The sequence below is a fragment of the Equus przewalskii genome, chromosome 28 (assembly GCF_037783145.1).
Source record: "Equus przewalskii isolate Varuska chromosome 28, EquPr2, whole genome shotgun sequence".
NCBI classification, from domain to species: Eukaryota; Metazoa; Chordata; class Mammalia; order Perissodactyla; family Equidae; genus Equus; species Equus przewalskii.
Window position 1 is genome coordinate 12637861 of NC_091858.1, and position 17925 is coordinate 12655785.

The 17925-nt window shown below is 39.8% G+C and overlaps 1 protein-coding gene and 1 long non-coding RNA gene across 2 annotated transcripts in view; one reads left to right on the plus strand and one right to left on the minus strand.

Annotated features, from left to right (window-relative positions):
- UBXN8 (UBX domain protein 8) overlaps positions 1-11470 on the minus strand; it is a 25268-nt gene extending 13798 nt beyond the window's left edge. Inside the window, exons 1-4 of the mRNA XM_070598100.1 lie at positions 11029-11470; positions 9495-10134; positions 5031-5153; positions 2725-2795 (exon numbers count right to left, since the gene is read on the minus strand). Of these exons, the coding sequence (XP_070454201.1) occupies positions 2725-2795; positions 5031-5153; positions 9495-9582 (282 nt within the window). The 5' untranslated portion in view covers positions 9583-10134; positions 11029-11470. The remainder of the gene's footprint in view (positions 1-2724; positions 2796-5030; positions 5154-9494; positions 10135-11028) is intronic.
- Positions 9665-17380, plus strand: LOC139079996 (uncharacterized). The gene is made up of 3 exons (XR_011534091.1): positions 9665-11606; positions 16504-16826; positions 16933-17380. It is a non-coding gene; the product is annotated as an uncharacterized lncRNA (long non-coding RNA).
- Positions 17381-17925: the final 545 nt, after the last annotated feature.

A 17925-nucleotide genomic window follows, 5' to 3' on the forward strand; every position in this document is an offset into this window, starting at 1 on the left:
TCGTCAGTTCAAATCCCGGGCACGGACATGGCACCAATCAACGAGCCACACTGAGGCGGCGTCCGACGTGACATAACTAGAAGGACCCACAACTAAGAATATACAACTATGTACCAGGGGGCTTTGGGGAGAAAAAGGAAAAAAAAATAAAATCTTTAAAAAAAAAAAATAAAAGTCCAGGATCAGATGGATTCACTGATGAATTCTCTCAAACCCTCTAAAGAAGAGTTAACACTGATCCTTCTCAAACTCTTCCAAAAAACAGAAGAGGTGAGAACAGTTCCTAACTCATTCCACAAGGTGAACATTATCCTGACACCAAGTAAGACAAAGACACTACAAAACAAGAAAAGGACAGACCAATATCCTTATGAATATAGATCCAAAAACTATCAACAAAATATTAGCAAACTGAGTCCAAAAGCATACTGAAAGGATTACATACCAATGCCAAGTGTGATTTACCCCAAGCATGCAAGATGGGTCAACATAAGAAAAAGCAATCAATGTAATACATATTAATAAATACAAAGGAGGAAAAAAACCATGATCATCTCAATTGATGAAGAAAAAGCATTTGACAAAATTCAACATTCTTTCATGATAAAAATACTCAGAAACTAGGAATAGAAGGGAACTTGCTCAACATAAGGAGCATCTAGAAAAAGCCGACAGCAGGGGCCGGCCCAGTGGTTCAGCAGTTAAGTGCGCACGTTCTGTTTCGGTGGCTCGGGGTTCACCAGTTCGGATCCCGGGTGCGGACATGGCACCGCTCAGAAGGCCATCCTGTGGTAGGCGGCCCACATAGAAAGTGGAGGAAGATGGGCTTGGATGTTAGCTCACGGCCAGCCTTCCTCAGCAAAAAGAGGAAGATTGGCAGCAGATGTTAGCTCCGTGCTGATCTTCCTCAAAAAAAAACCACAAAAAAACCATAGCTAACATTACACTCAATGGTGAAAGCCTAAAAGCTTTCTAAGATCGGGAACAAGACAAGGATGCCTACTTTCATCATTGCTATTCAACAATGTTTAGAAGTTTTAGTCAGAGCAATAAGGCAAAAAAAAAAAAAAATACATGGCATCAATTTTGGAAAGGAGGAAGCAAAACTATCTCTATTCTCACATAATAGGATCTTACTTATCGAAAATCCCAAAGAAGCTACACGCAAAAACCACCAGAGCTAATAACAATAAGCACAGTTGCAGGGTACAAGATCAACACACGAAAATCATTCGTGTGTCTATACACTAGTAACGAAAAATAAAAAAGAAAACAATTCCATTTATAACAGCATCTATAGCCAATTGATTTTCAACAACAGTGCCACCACGACCATTCAATGGAGAAAGAATAGTCTCTTTAACAAATGCTGCCGGGACAACTGGATATCCACGTGCAAAAGAATGAAGCTGGACACCCACTTCACACTACATACAAAAATTAAGTCAAAAAGTGGGTTAATAACCTAAATATGAAATCTAAAACTATACAACTCTCGGAAGAAAATACAGGGGCAAATCTTCATGACTTTGGATTTGGCAATGGATTCTTACATAGGACACCAAAAGCATAAGCAACAAAAGAAATAATACATAATTGGACTTCATCAAAATTAAAAATTTTTGTGCATGAAAGGACACTATCAAGAGAGTAAAAAGACAACCCACAGAAGGGGAGAAAATACTTGCAAACATATATCTGATAAGAGTCTAGTATCCAGAATATATAAAGAACTCCTCCAATTCAACAACAAAAAGACAAACAACCCAATTTAAAAATAGGCAAACAATTTGAATAGACATTTCTCCAGAGAAGACATACAAATGTCCAACAAGCACATGAAAAGATGCTCAACATAATTAGTCATTAGGGAAATGTACATGAAAACCACAATATGATACCACTTCATATGCATTACAATGGGTATTTAAAAGGAAGGGAGGCAGTGGGAATAACAAATGTTGGTCAGGATGTGGAGAAATTGGGACCCTCAGAAGTTGCTAGTGGGAATATAAAACGATATAACTGGGGTGGAAAACAGTTGGGCAGTTCCTCAAGAGGTAAAGAGAGAATTACCATACGACCCAGCAATTCCACTCCTCTCTATATACTCAAAAGAACTGAAAATAGGTACTCAAACAAATACTTGTACACAAATATTCACAGCAACACCATTCACAATAGCCAAAAGGTAGAAAAAAAACTAAATGTCTACCAGTGAATGAATAAAGAAGCAAATTTTGATATATCCACACAATGGAATATCATTCGGCCATAAAAAGGAAAAAGTACTGGTATATGCTATATGGATGAACCCTGGAAAAATTATGCTAAGTGAAAGATGCCAGACACATGTTGTATGATTCCATTTATATGAAACATCCAGAAGAAATAAATCCATTAAAGAGAAAGGCGATTTGTGGTTGCCAGAGAATGGAAGGAGTGGGCGGGGGAAGTGACTGTTTAACAGGTATGGGGTTTTGTTTGGGGGTGAACAAAATGTTCTGGAACTAGACAGTGGTAGTGGTTGCACAACTTCGTGAATGTTTTAAATGTCACTGAATTTTACACTTTAAAATGGTTAATTTTATGTCGTGTGAATTTGACCTCAATTATAAAAAAAAATCTGAGCAGGAACACAGAAAGTAAAGACCTAATTTTAAATGCCCCAGATATTTCTGTATTCTCTCTCTATATATAAACTCTCTAAAAATTAGGCTTTACCTTTTCCCCCTGGGCCTCTTGTTGTTTTTTTCTCACAAGTTTTTGCCTTTTCTCATTCTTCTCTTCTTCTTCTAAGACATCAAAACATAAAAGTGCTTTTTAATTCCAAAGTATCAGTAAGGTTAATGCTATTTTCTCTGAAAACAGTTTGTAGATCTTAATATTTTGGGAGAGACAAAGCTTCAAAACACAGATTATATTTTTCAAATAATGAAAATGACATCCATGCAGATAGTTGAAACAAAGAAATCCACACGTACAATCTATAAGAAAAGGTCTTTCTGAAACAAAATTCTCTGACATGTATTAATATTGTATGTTATAGTTTTGGTAAGGAGGTTCCAAGAATGATTATGGTGGGTTTTCTTTGCAGGCCCCTGACACGGTTTAAGCAGCTTCAAGGCACAGACAGTGTGGAGCCCATTACTGCACATGAGGGGGGAACGCTGCACGGAGGCACAAGGAGTGCCATTGGTGACCTTTGGACATGACGGTAGGAGCAACACGCCTAGATCCCGAGGGTGGGTGTGCGTGGCAGCTCCTATACTGACTGAACCAATCTTAGGTCACAATCCACTGAAGGTCAAGAGGAAGGATTTCTGCCGTTGTATGGAACTTTTTTATTCTGGGTATGATAAATTTCATTTAAGTTAATTTCATTTAACCATATTCTTTTGAGGAATTATCCATCTTTTAGGAAAATATATCCTTTAAGTCACTTGGCTCATTCAACAGGGGTATTTCTTTCTGTCAACAACTTTATCTCTAAGGCAGTAAATATTTCCTCACATTTATTAAGGAAAGATTAGGACAGAAAAGTGCACAGGAAATCAGAAGGCTCAGTTTGGCCACTAACCTGCTACGTGATCAGTCAAACTTAGTGATCCTAAGACTCCTTCCAAACTCTGAGTCAAAGCATATAGTTTTTAAATAAATCACCAGCAGGAGATTAAGCCGCTTTCATCCTCAAGGCTACTGAGAACCGACTACTTCTGAACTTTTGATATACCTCATCCTGCAAATCTTTACAAAATAGGGAGAACTAAAGTTTTAGATAAATCTACAGTCTTGTATCCCAACATCTGACGACAGTAGGGCACATAGAAAGTGTGTGAGCAAGCTGATTTTTCACTCGTTTGAAGACAATCTGACAATAATTAGGCACTATACACAGTCTTAATTACTTATTAGACAGTTTTAGTCTTCAGTGACGATTGTCTCAAAATTATCAACCCATGAATGCACCAAAATGACTTGCACTCCAGGGACATAAAGGTACAACTTAAAGCACAGAAACTATGTCAACTGCACATTTCCCTTATTTATAAAACTCTGAAAATTTGACACGATAGTTTAACATCTATACCAAATACCTTCCTGATATCAAAATGTATTTAATACAAAATTTCTAAGAGAAGCTACAACGAGTAATTTTAATTTTCCAACTGAGTAATTTTGAAGTATAAGAGATCAAATAATTCACCAAAAGAAGAAAGAAAAAATTTCGAAAATCCATGATTGGGAGACTCTGAAACGGCCATGCTGTCTTTTATTTTTGGGTTGAATAGCGTAACCTTTTAGGATCCTGGTTTTATTCACAGTTAATTTGAAAGGGCTATAATTAAACACTGCTCATTTTCCTTTTATTTATTTACATTTAAATGAACAGCAAAACAAAACATAATGCACCAAATTCACTATTGGCTAGCTTCTTTCTAGGAGGATATAAGATTGTAGGCATTCGTTTCAGAATTCATCTGTTCTGAGGTAAACTACAATATTGTCTTAAGAGGCTTCTAAGACTCACAAACTTTTGCTTATCAAAAAACAAAACAAAACCAAAACAAGAATAAGCATGGTTTCCTAAAATTAAGTGCACTTGACTGTACATAAGAGATTAGTATGTAAACAAAAACTGCCAGAATGCAATGAAAAGTTAGGGTGAAAGGCCTTTAGAGATTAATGGTAGACACATCTACCATTCGTAGACTAGTTTGTCAGCTGTTGGTATCAAACAGCAGTTATGCTGCACAAACACATAGTTTAAAACTAGAGAATTTGCAATGTCTCAACTTAGAAATGATATAGTTTTAAATGTATATGTAAGGAAAATGTACCAGTCCTCATAAAAATGTTGGGATTTATAGTCCATTCAAAATCATGACTAAAGTTGTAACGATTACTCTACCTTGAAATTACACAGCATAAACTAATGATAAAATGGTTCTTATTGTGCAAATAAATAATAAATGAAGGAAAGAAATTTCAGTAGAAAAGTATAAGCGTAGTATAAACAATAAACTTACCTTTCAGATAAACGGGAGAAGATTTAAATGAGTTAAGCCATGAGGTAGTCACAGAAATAATTAAAGTAAGAAGAGCAAGAAGTAAGAAAATCCGGCCACACAGCAAAATTAGATCTTTAATTCCTTATAAAGGTAAAAAAAAAAAAAAATTACAATTAAAAGTCAAAACACTTTTCTTGATACTAATAATAAACACAGTAGAAGATTATTCGTACTAAAAAAGCACAGTAAAAGTTGAGTCCTACAACTGTATTAGGATTGTTCATATAGTCTCCTTTGGGCGCCAAAAGTCATCATTGTTGCATTACCAGAACAAGTTTTCAGCAAACAATTCTAGAACATCTTCTGTCTCAGGTAAAATTTGAGTGACTGGCTAAATTATAAATATCATAACTATCAATAATGCATAAATTATGGTCTCCCTTCTTCCCAGATAAGGAAATAAAATTATCCAGAGAATTAGGAATTAAATTGTGACGGTACCATCTTGTCAGCTTCCAGTTCTATTTAAAAACTATCAACCCCACTGAAACACTAAATTCTTGCTTCTCAGAGTTAAATTATGCAACTGTATATTTCTCTATTTCTCAATATTCATTCAATCATTTGTAAATAAAATTACCACATACACATTTGCCTAGAAAAAAAGTGAAAATTCAGTATTTGGTTTTATATTAAGAAGCAGGATGAAACTTAAATCAGCAAAAATGTAACAAGTACCTGCTCTGTGCAGCACAATCTGCTAAACGGTGAGGGAGCAAAGATATAAAGTTCGATTAAAAATAGTTTCTACTAGGAAATTTTAGTTTTGTTTTGTACTTCTCAGAAGTTACCAGGCACAGGTGCGAGGAACCATCTTGTCAACGTGACTGGGCTGCTAGTTAGTCAATTAACCAAAAATTAAAGAAGGAATTACATATATACAGGCTTAAATATATCACTTTTAACTAAAAACAGATATGTATGTTACCCTTTTTTTTTTTAAGTGATTTAAAGTTGTTTAGAGAAGAAGTGGTTACAATTCAGTGCTCTCACCGCCACGGCCTGGGTTCGTTTCCCAGTCAGGGAACCACACCACCCATCTGCCAGCTGTCATACTGCGGCCACTGCACGTTGCTGTGATGCTGAAAGCTATGCCACCGGGATTTCAAATGCCAGCAGGGTCACCCCTGGTAGACAGGTTTCAGTGAAGCCTCCAGACTAAGACAGACTAGGAAGAAGGACTTGGCCACACAATTCCAAAAAAATTGGCCAAGAAAACCCTGCGAATAGTAGCTTGGGGCATTGGCTGATATAGCACTGGAAGGTGAGAAGGTGGCGCAAACAGACGGGGCAAGGTTTCCCTCTACCGCATACAGGGTCAGGAGGAGTCGGAACCAACTCAAGGGCACTAACAAAAAGAGAAGAAATACTTTCTTTTGCATTACAGTCCTTCCAACTTTTGTCAGTATTAACTACTGAGTCAGGCGTTGTTCAACAGAACACATAATTAAACCTAGGATGACTCCGGCCATTACAAAAGTAATTTAATACCTAGAGTATTGGTATTTAAACAAACCAGTGAGCTGTCGGATTGATGTTCCCATAATATTGCTTTGTGTTCTAATAAGCAAGCAATTTGCAAATGTCACATATAAAAGGACCAGATTTGTGTGTACACCTTTCAGGTACACTCATGTATTGCAAAACCACGGCCTGCATATATGACGGTGGTCTCATAAGATTAGTACCATATAGGGGCTGGCTGGTGGTGTAGTGGTTAAGTTTGCGAGCTGAGCTTCAGCAGCCTGGGGTTTTCAGGTTTGGATCCTGGGGCAGACCTACACACTGCCCCTCCAGCCATGCTGTGGTAGCATCCCACATATAAAAAAAATAAATAAAAGAGAGGAAGATTGGCACAGATGTTAGCTCATGGCCAATCTTCCTCACCAAAAAATAAATAAATATATAAGAAGAGTGAAATTAAAAAAAAAAATGAGTACCATAAAGGCTGGGTGTGTAGTAGGCTATACCATCTAGGTTTGTGTAAGTACACTGATATGATGTTTGCACAAGGATGAAATCACCTAACGATGCATTTCTCAGCACGTATCCCTATCGATAAGTGACGCGTGACTGTAAGACATTGGAGTTTCTTTGTACCTACTCTCAACAGCCAAGGTGCAGGGCATTTCATAGGATAACAAATGTGAGGAACCAGCATTAAAACATTAGCCTAAAGTATTATATTATATAATATTAGACTAAAGTATTAGGCATTAAAATAGCCTAAGTATGAGTAAAAATGTATTGCCAATGAAAGCTTTTACACAGTAGAAAAAGACAGGGATCATTTTTCAATACATGTCCAAAAATACAGCCCAGATGAATGAACAGGTCTAGGAATTCCACTTTTCCCCCTGGGAATTCAATTAGCAGCTCCAGTTGAGAGTATTAGTATTTATAAGTTCTGTTCCACACAAAACCAGCCCAGCAGCTGCTACACTAGGATGTACGATTTGTAAAATAGACTTAAATACTGTTACTGGATATTTGCGGAACTAATGTCAAGAAACCAAAGTAAACAACCATCAGTTCACAACTAAGAGAGGATTCTAGGAGAAAGGAGTTAAGTGAAAATTTCAGCACCTAGACGGAGATGCTGCCAGGAGCCCAGTTGCATTTTCTAGAACTTGTGGCCTACTTTTATTAAACATTGTGATAAGTGATGGGAATACAAAAACAAATCAGATGTGGTCTCTCCCCTCAAGAAGTGTATTTCCCTGTGGTCAGAGCTTATCACACGAACAGATCTCTTTCTGCAACCATCAGTCACCACCTTCTCATTGACTAGTGACTCAAATATTAGTGCAAAGTAGAAGATTCTAGATGAGCAGAGTAGGAGTGGATGCTGTAAAGGCAAGAAAGCAGGTAAATTCTGGAATAAGTAAGTGTGAACATAATATTTCTGTATATCATTTGGATGAAGGTCTTGTTGATTCTAATACAGCTCGAGTGAGTAGGAGGCTTCTCAAGGGTCTTTGTAGGTTTTTTTAAAAAGCAGTTTATTTTAATTTCTTATTTCAAGCAACATGCCTGAGTACCTGACTTCTTGAGGGTGGGGAGGGAGGGTGGAGAGAGAAAGAGAGGAAATATGCAAAACTAAATTTCATCATGGTCTCCAACTTTAAAACTGAGTTTAACAAAGGAGACACAGAGGCCAGCCCAGTGGCCTAGTGGTTAAGTTCTTGTGCCTGGCTTCTGCAGCCCAGCAGTTTGTGGCTGGATCCCGGGCAGACCTACACACTACTCATCAAGCCATGCTATTGCAGCATCCCTCATACAAAAAATGGAGGATTGGCACAGATGTTAGCTCAGCAGCAATCTTCCTCAAGCAAAAAGAAGATTGGCAACAGGTGCTAGCTCAGGGCCAATCTTCCTCACCAAAAAAAAGGGGAGACAGACATGTAAACTGATCACTAGTATGTCCAAAAATGAAGTGATTCTCCACAGGTCCACCACTTTCCTTTCAGTTTTCCCTTTATCACTGGCACTACCAACTACTTAGGGTTCTTCAATCCCACAGGTAGGAGTCATCCTTGAATTCCTCCTTTCCTTCACCCCAAACATTAATCCATCAACAAATCCCGTCGATTCTACTTTGTAAACACCCCAAATCTGTGCACATTTCATCTCCTCTGCTATCACCCTACTCCCGGCCATCATCTCTACTTGCCTACTTCAAAGCTTAACTTCAAAGCTGCTTCTACTCCAGCTTCCTTCCAAAATATTCTCCACGCAGAAGCCAGTGACCTCTTTAAACCTTAGGGAAATCACGTAACTTCCCTCTATCTCCGTTTCCTCCTGGTAAAATGGGGATTATTATAGCATCCACGCCCTATGGTCCTCATTCAGATTAAATGAGACAAAGAATACACAGCACTTAGAGTTCGGTTTATAACAGGTGCTCAATGAACGTTATTATATTGAGCCATTCTGCCTCAAACTCCTTCATCCAGCCACAATGATCTTCATTCATCCTTTTCCTCCCACATGTCACAATTCCATTTGTCTGGCATGTTTTTCGCCCAGCTTTTCAAAGGAGTGGCTCCTTATCATCCTTTAAATCTCTGCTTAATTCCTCAGCAGGCCCTCATCCATCACCCCGTTTGTTTCCTTTTGAGCTTTCAACACAACCCGATAGTGACTGTTTGTTCCTGTGCTTTCTACCTCTGCCCCCTTATACGCAAAACTGCACCAGTGAGGAGGGACACACCTTCGGCCAAGACCAGACGGCCTCCCGGCGTCGGCTGAAGACTCTCTTGGGAGGACCCGGCGCCGGAAGAGGGAGGAGGAGGCGATGCAGCCTGGGAATCGTAGTCAAAGCCGCTCAGAGGCTACGCGGCCGGGAGACGGCAATTCTACGCAACCGTCATTGGACAGTTGCCGGGGTGTGAGCGCCAAGAGAAGAAAGCCAACACTTACCTAGACCCGGGATCCCACGCCGCAGTTCCAGACACAAGAGCGGGAGAGCAGAGAGGAGGAAAATGCCAACGACCCCACGAGAAGCCATGATGGCGGGCTCCCGCCTCCGGGCGGAAGGCCCGCCTCTTCCGGTTGCGCCTTCCCTGGGAGGGTCCCGCGAAACCCTTCCTGAGGGAGGGATTTTGCGCGAGAGCTAGGATCTAAAGCTGGGTCGTTGGTCAAACTGAGAAAAGCCCCTGTTTCTGAACTCATAGTCTGTAGCCTCTCTCAGAAGAAACAGAGGTCACCTCCTCACGTCACATGATGTCCAGGGAGACGGCCTCCTTGGCGGCCCGCCTAGCCCAGTCCTGTGAAGGGAAGGAAGCCTGGGCCCTGGCGAGGCGGCTTCCGAGGCGAGGCCGGCAGCGCCTGTCCCTTCGGCCGGCGGACTCTGGAGGCTGCGGGAAAGCTCTCAGGAGAGAAATGAAGTGGAAGAGAAAGCGTAGGGGCGGTTGACGCTGGGAGGAGGCAGCCTGGCCCCTTGGCCTTGTGTCCGTAGGGGCTGACTGGGCTTTTGGGTCCGATCTCCCAGGCACCACTCTCCTGAAGCACCTGCCTTATCTCCCTAAGGGTTCTTGGGCCCTTCCGCGGTCTCTCGTTCCTGCGGGAAGATGATTCCAAAGTGGGCCCTGGCACCGCATTCCAGATGCTGGACACCCGCTACCCCTTGCTCCGCTCCTTGTCAGTTTTGCCAATGGGAGTTATTTTTAGTGACTTAAGTTGGCCTCACAGTTCTGTGACCTCATTGCCATCCCATGACTCCCCTCTGTGGCGCTCCTGCCAGCCTGAAACTCAAGCTACGGAGGTCCTCGCAACTTACAAGATTTCATGCTTTGAAATGTCATTTTCTGGCCTATCCATCAATCCTCCCACCTCAGCCTTCAATTTAGTTCAACTAACATTTATTGAGCCCTACGATTTGCCTGGTGTTGTAGAACTCAGGAGATTCACGTACTTGTAAGTTACTGAATTTGTCCTCAAGAAACTCAGTTTAATGAGAAAGATAGCCCTGTAAACAGATAATTATAATACGGGTACCTGAGGGCTATGATGGGGATATTCCCAGGATGCTACAGAATCCTACAATGAGGACTTGCGCGAAGGCTTTCCCGAAGGAAATCATTCCTAAATTGTGTTGTAAAGGTTAGGAACTCCGGGGAGAGAGGACAATAGGAGGTGTGGGATCTTAAGTTTAGGAAACTGAGTGCGAAGGAGCTACCAGCAGTTACAATATTGCAGTTTCAAGTTTGAATGGAGGTGCGGAGCGGCAGATGGGAGCTAAGACCACAGAGGACTTTTCTTTGTATATAAGCTAAGAACCTTATCCTGGAAGTGAAGGTGCAAAATATGAGGGCACAATCGCAAAGTCAATGCTGGTCCAGTAATATCAGTTATAACATGACATACCAATTAAATAATGGACTATATTGACTCATTCAGAGGTCCTCGTTGTCTGCATGAAGACAGGAAAGAAAGGAAGTTCTACAGCTCTTACCATCTCCATGTTGGTATGATTTCCTCCTTGAGGTGTTTTGCTTCCTCCTTTCTACAGTCCTAATTTAATCTGTTGATGGCACCAGTGAATCTCTGTCAGGACAATAAACTGGAGACTCCCAAGTATTCCAGATTTGCTTGGAGTCTTACGCCTTGCCCAAACTTAACTGATTGTGAAATCTCTTCACTGCAGTTGTCTACTGATCACTCCCACCAAAAGACTACCAGAATAACGTGTTCTGAGTTGTTGAACTTAAAAATAAAAGTCATCTGTTTACCAGCAAAAGTGGATTATTACAGAACAGCAAAGAATTGCAATTCTAGACGTGCAACCTATGGCGAACCACAGCCCAGTTTGGCGAACAAAGGAGAGGAACCTTCTGTTACAGAGGAGAAGGGGGAGTTGGGCGGGGCTGTTATAAACAAAGACTCCATTGGAGGACACTGGGAGTTTGAAGTCTAGTGGCTTTTCATTGGCTGAGCTGTGACAATCTCTCATTGGCTGAGCTGTTGCTGGCCAAGGAGAAAACCTTCCTTCTAGGGCAGTAAAGTAGTATCACTTCCTGCAGGAGATGCAAGGTACCTATCTTCCTCTTGGGGTCTGTATTGATGATGTGTGGTAAATGTGTGAGAGCAAACCTCACACAAATGAGGTTTCTGTTTATTAATTTTCACAGAGTAAAACCAAGTTTCTCACTTACTGCATTTAGGGAGAACACTGTTTTGACATAATCTTAGCAGTGTCTCAGAGGGGTGGTCAAGGGTGATTTTTATAGGGTTTTTGGAGTCTAGATTGGAGTAGTTTAAGGTGGCCTCTTCTATGCAGGGATCTCATTGGGATTGGACATGATGCATGGTTTAGTAGTTTAGGACTTGTGGACCCAGCAAGATGAGAGACTGGAAGGCAGATCTGCCCCCTTTTTTGATAAGGAAGGGGATTTGCCCAGTTAAGTGATCAATTCAACTTCTGAGTGCCTGACGGGGAAGGTTTTTACCCAGATGAGCAACCTTTTGCTCACATAAATGGATTTTCAGGAAGTCTCAAGCTAACAATGAAGTTATGTACTGATTTACAGCCTATCTTTGTGAGCAAGAATTTTGCTGGAACAAATAGTAAAGTCATGTCACTTGATGTAAGGTCTTAGTTCTTAGTGATGATAATTAAGCTATGGGCCACAGGTGTCTCAGTGCTCACAATAAAATCTTAGGAATACCCTTGAGTAAGGTATAAGAGAAAGAGATTTTAATTTTTATATCTAGATAGTTTATATTAAACCATTCTCTATTAACATTCTTAAAACACACATTTCACATTTTTCTTATTTAACAAGTGATGCAACCTGTTTTCTTTACATATAAAAAAGTAGGATTGTCAACACATTTAAAAATTACTTATAATCATATTTGTTGGGGGGGTGCAAATGTTTATTAAAAGGTAGCCTGAATTGTAAGTATTAAGTGTATCCAAACGGCTTTTGTGACCTAACGTTTGGAATTTTTGCATTTAAAGAATCAACTAGTTAATTTTTGGGATATTTTATTATGAAAATTTTGAGACAGAAAAAATTGAAAAAAATTTACAGTGGGTATCCATACACCCACCATATTTTTATTATACTTATTTTATCACATATCAATCTATCCATTCATCAATCTTTTTTTGATGCATTACAAAGCCGCAGACATTAGTACACTTCCTCCAAATACTTCAGCATGCCTATCATTAACTGTATCATGTGCATATGCAGACTTCATATGACATGCATACTTCAGCATGCATATCATTAACTATAATGAAATGCACACGTCTTAACAGTACCATTCCTTGAGTTCCAAAATAAGCATTGTTAAAAGATAAACTGAGGCATATTAAAAATGTCGAGTTTATTTGAGCAAAAATCTATTCAAATCAGGCAGCATCCAATCTAGCAGATAGAAAGGAGCTCCATGGAAGACTTTTATAGTGAGCAGAGAGCAGGAACAAGGAAGTTATATTATGCAGAAAAGCAGGTTGGTTATTGAAGGTTACTTTCCTTTAGGGGATGGCAGTGGTCTATCAGATTACGTAACTAGTGCTGATCAGGAGATGCCGTTTCTGGGAGAGCTGAAACTGTGTTAAGTCTTGGTTTGATGACATGGGGCTTAGCATAAGTGACTCCATTTGGGGCCTGTTGTCTTGTTTTTTAACAGCATACACCAGTGCAACCCATTTCACTATCAAAATAGAAAACTTTGCCCAGAAAGTAATCATTGTTCTGATGTTTTTTTTCCACCATAGATTAGCTTTGCCTCTTCTGGGGTTCCTATAAATGGAATTGTACAAAATGTACCTGTTTGATTAGGCTTTGTTCACACAGCATAATTTTTTAAACTTTTTATTTTGAAACAATTATAGGTTCACGTTGAATTGTAAGAAATACTACGGAGAGATCACATACATCCTTTACCCAGTTTCCCCCAATGGTAAATTCATGCATAACCAAAATACAATATCATAAACAGAAAATTCATATAGACATAATCCACTAACCTTATTCAGATTTTACCAGTTTTACATACATCCATTTGTATGTGTGCATTTAGTTCTGTGCAGTATTATCACCTGTGTTGATTCATGGGACCACTACTAGTCAAGATACAGAACAGTTCTATCACAAGAATCTCTCGTTCTACCCTTTTATAGCCACAGTCACCTCACTTTATCCTTCACCACCACCATACCCCAGGCAACCACTAATCTGTTCACCATCTCTTTAATTTTGTTATTTCAAGAATATTACGTAAGTGCAATCGTAAAGCATGTAAACTTTTGAGATTGGCTTTTTTTTACTCAGTGTAGTCTCCTTGAGATCAATATAAGTTGTTGCGTACATTGATAGTCATTCCTTTTTGGGTTTTTTTGGTGAGGAAGATTGGCCCTGAGCTAACATCTGTTGCCAATCTTCTGTGGGTTTTTTTTTTCCCTCTCCCCAAAGCTCCAGTATGCAGTTGTATATCCTAGTTGTAAGTCATTCTAGTTCTCTGTGGGATGCTGCCACAGCATGGCTTAATGAGTAGTGCATAGGTCTGCGCCCAGGATCCAAACTGGTGAACCCCAGGCTGCTAAAGTGGAGGGTGCAAACTTAACCACTCTGCCACAGGGCCAACCCCTATTCATTCCTTTTTATTGCTGGATAATATTCCTTGGTATGAATGCATCATAGTTTAACTAACCATTCACCTGTGAAGGACATCTGGATTGTTTCTAGGTTTTGCTATTATGAATAAAGCTGCTATGGACATTTGATTACAAGTTCTTTTGTGAAGTTATATTTTCATTTCTCTGGGATAAAATGCCCAAGTGCAATTGCTGAGTAGTCTTGATACCAGCCCTGATATCAGTTTCCCTACGTTAAACCCAGCATATATGGGGTTAAAACCAAAAGCACTCATCCCCTCCCCTGCTTCTCTAAGTTATGTAAGTTATGTAAATATCTGTTTTTTAAACTTTTATATCCCTGAACTTCAGAAGGCAAATAGAAGTTACAAATTGTTAGAGCCCAGGTGGCCTCATGCTAACATTTTGGCTAGTTACAGTCCTTTGAAGTTTTATTACAGGGAAACTAATATCCAGAGAATATCGAGAAGCTGAAGCTTCCCAGACCCCAATTCCTCGGCTTCCTAGCACCAGAATCCACTATCCATCATGGAGGCAGACAACCAAGAACGCTTGCCTGTGGATTCCCTTATCTTGCCATCTCCCTTCCTGCAAGCAGCCTCCCAAGGCCAAAGGCAGGCTAGAGGGGAAGTGCTGACCTGCAAGGCCACAGGCTCCCCTTCCCCTACCTAAAACCCCAAGTAAAAACCCCTGCCTTTTTTCCTTTGAGGAGGTGGGTCTAACGAACTCCCATCTCCTCATTTGGCTGCCTTTTGATAAAACTGTCTCCTTGCCATAAGCCTGGTGTTCCCATTTTTATTTTGGTCTCTCTCTTGTGTGGCGGGTAAAAAAACCTGTGTTTGTGGCCAGTAACAATCTGCTAAACACACGTTTAGTTTTGTAAGAAAATGCCATATTTATTTTTTGGAGAGGCTGTACCATCTTATATTCCCACCAGCAGTGATTCAGTTTTTCCACATCCTTGCCCACATTTGGTATTCTCACTATATTTTATTTTAGCTATTCTAGTGGATATGTAGTGATTTCTCATATTTAATTTGTGTTTCCTTGGTGACTGATGATATTGAGGACTTTTTTTGTGTGCTTATTGACCATTCGTTTATCTTCCTTTTTAAGTGTCTATTCAAATCTTTTTAACTGTTGTTTCTCTTTTGTGTTAATGAGTTGTAGTTTTTTATGTAGCCTCGCTACTTGTCAGATATAAGTTTTGTGAATATCTCTCTCAGTCTGTAGCTTACCTATTTATTTTCTTGATGACTTTTCGATAAGTTTTTAATTTTGAAGACCAATTTATCAAATTTTTCTCTCATGGTTATTGCTTTCTATGTCCTGTCCAAGAAACCTTTGCCTACCCTGCAGTTGAAGGATTCTCCTGTTTTCTCCTGAAAGGTTTATGTTTTAGCTTTTATATTTAGGTTTATGAAATTAATTTATTTTTGTAGTTTATTTTTTTTCTAAATAATGGGAAAGATGGCTACTTTTGAAAGTACTTTTTCCCTTAGGCTTTATTCCCAACAACAACTGCAAGGTCGAATTGCAAAAAAAAAAAAAAAAAAACCTTAATTTTCACTTCTCAACTTTGTTTTAGAGACATCTTGATGTACTCTATTAGAATTTTGATCAGTTGAATATAATTTAGTGATCTGGTAGAAAGTATTTTGTGATGAATTTGTAGGTTAATATTTTTATGTCCCTTATTAACTTACATTTAAACGTCAATATTCTTTAGCTTCCTTCTTTTTTTAAAGTATGCTTTTTGGTGAGGAAGATTGGCCCTGAGCTAACACCTGTTGCCAATCTTCCTCGTTTTTCTTCCTCCCCAAAGTCCCAGTACATAGTTGTATATGCTAGTTGTAGGTCATTCTAGTTCTTCTGTGTGGGATGCAGCCACAGCATGCCTGATGAGTGGTGCTAAGTCCGCACGCAGGATCCAAACTGCAGAAACCTGGGCCACCAAAGCGGAGCATGCAAACTTAACCACATGGCCATGGGGGCTCCCCCCTTTAGCTTCCTATCTTTATCCAGCGGTCCATATGCACATAAATTAAAATATATGACCAAGAATGTAGACCGTTTAAAACTACATGCTGGTGAAAACCTCCACAGTGGCTTCAGTGTTCAGCAACCACAGTGATCTCTCCTTCCTCTGACTTCATAGCACTCATTGCCTTTTCTATTTATTTAGAATTCCATAATACTATTCTTATATTGTTATTTGATTAATATATTCAATATCTTTTATTTTTAAAGATTGGCACCTGGACTAACATGTTTCCAATCTTCTTTTTTTCTCTTTTTTTCTTCTTTTTCTCCCCAAAGCCCCCCAGTACATAGATATATATGCTAGTTGTGAGTGCCTCTGGCTGTGCTATGTGGGACGCCACCTCAGCATGGCCTGACAAGCAGTGCCATGTCCACACCCAGGATCCAAACTGGCGAAATCCTGAGCCACCGAAGCAGAGTGCGCAAACTTAACAGCTCGGCCATGGGGCCAGCCCCTCAATATCTTAAATTCTCTTTAGAAGAAGCAGAGAATAAATGGTAAATAAATTTTTAGGACATTCGTTATTGAACTTTTCCTGTGTGTATGGACTTCTTCTCCAGAGATTCTGATTTAGGAGCTATTATTCAAAGCTCCACAGGTAAGTTTTATAAGTCATGTTTAGATACCATTGAGGAGGGGAGGGAGAATGAATTTAGGCAAGCAGTGTGATTGTTATATAAGGAACCATGATTTAAATCTTACAGACTCGATTCAGTCAATCAACAACAAATATGAAGCAACTACTATGCCCCAGGCATCGTTACAGATGCTGGGAACAGAGCCAGAAATGCGACAGACAAGATTTCTGCTCACCATGGAGTTTGCATTCCAGTGTGTGATGGTTAATTTTACATGTCAACTGGGAGGGTGTTTTGGATGAGATTAACATTTCAATCAGCGGACTCTGGGCAAGCAGTTTACCCTTATACAGTGGTGGGAGCAAGGGGGAATTTTCCAACAGACTCCCTTCAGACTGGAACTGCACCATCGGCTCTTTGGGGCCCTGCCTGCTGGACTGTGGGCTGGAACTAGGACATCAGTTCTCCTGAGTCTCCAGCCTACTGGCCCACACTGCAGATTTTGCACTCGCCAGGCTTCATAATCACGTGAGCCAATTCCTTAAAATAAATTTCTTTCTATAAACAAATAAAATCTTATATGTAAAAATACATTTATATAAATGCGTATATGCACACACACATATATTCTATTGGTTCTGTTTCTCTGGAGAACCCTGACTAATACATAGTGGGAGAGACTATGAAAGAGAAGAAAACCAACATAATATTTTTAGGTGGTGATATGAATTATGAAGATAACAAAACAGGGTAATATAATAAAGGATGGGGATTGCAGAGAACAGTTGGAGATATCTTAAATCAGTGGTTCTCAAGGTGTGGTCCCCAGGTCAACTGCATCACCTAGGAACCAGTTAGAAATTCAGATTCACAGGCACCAGACCAGTAAATGAGAGCTTCTAGGGGTGGGGCACACTGTTTTAACAGGCCCTCTAGGTGTTTCTGATGCAAGCTAAAGTTTGAAAACCGCTGCTTTAGATAATAAGCAGCAAAAGTCTCTCTGAGAAACTATTTGGTCTGGATCCTGAATGACAAGGAAGCAGCAATCTTGTAAAGAGCTGAGAAAAGATTTCCCAGGCAGAGGGAACAGCAATTACAAAGGAGGAAATAAGCAGAAGA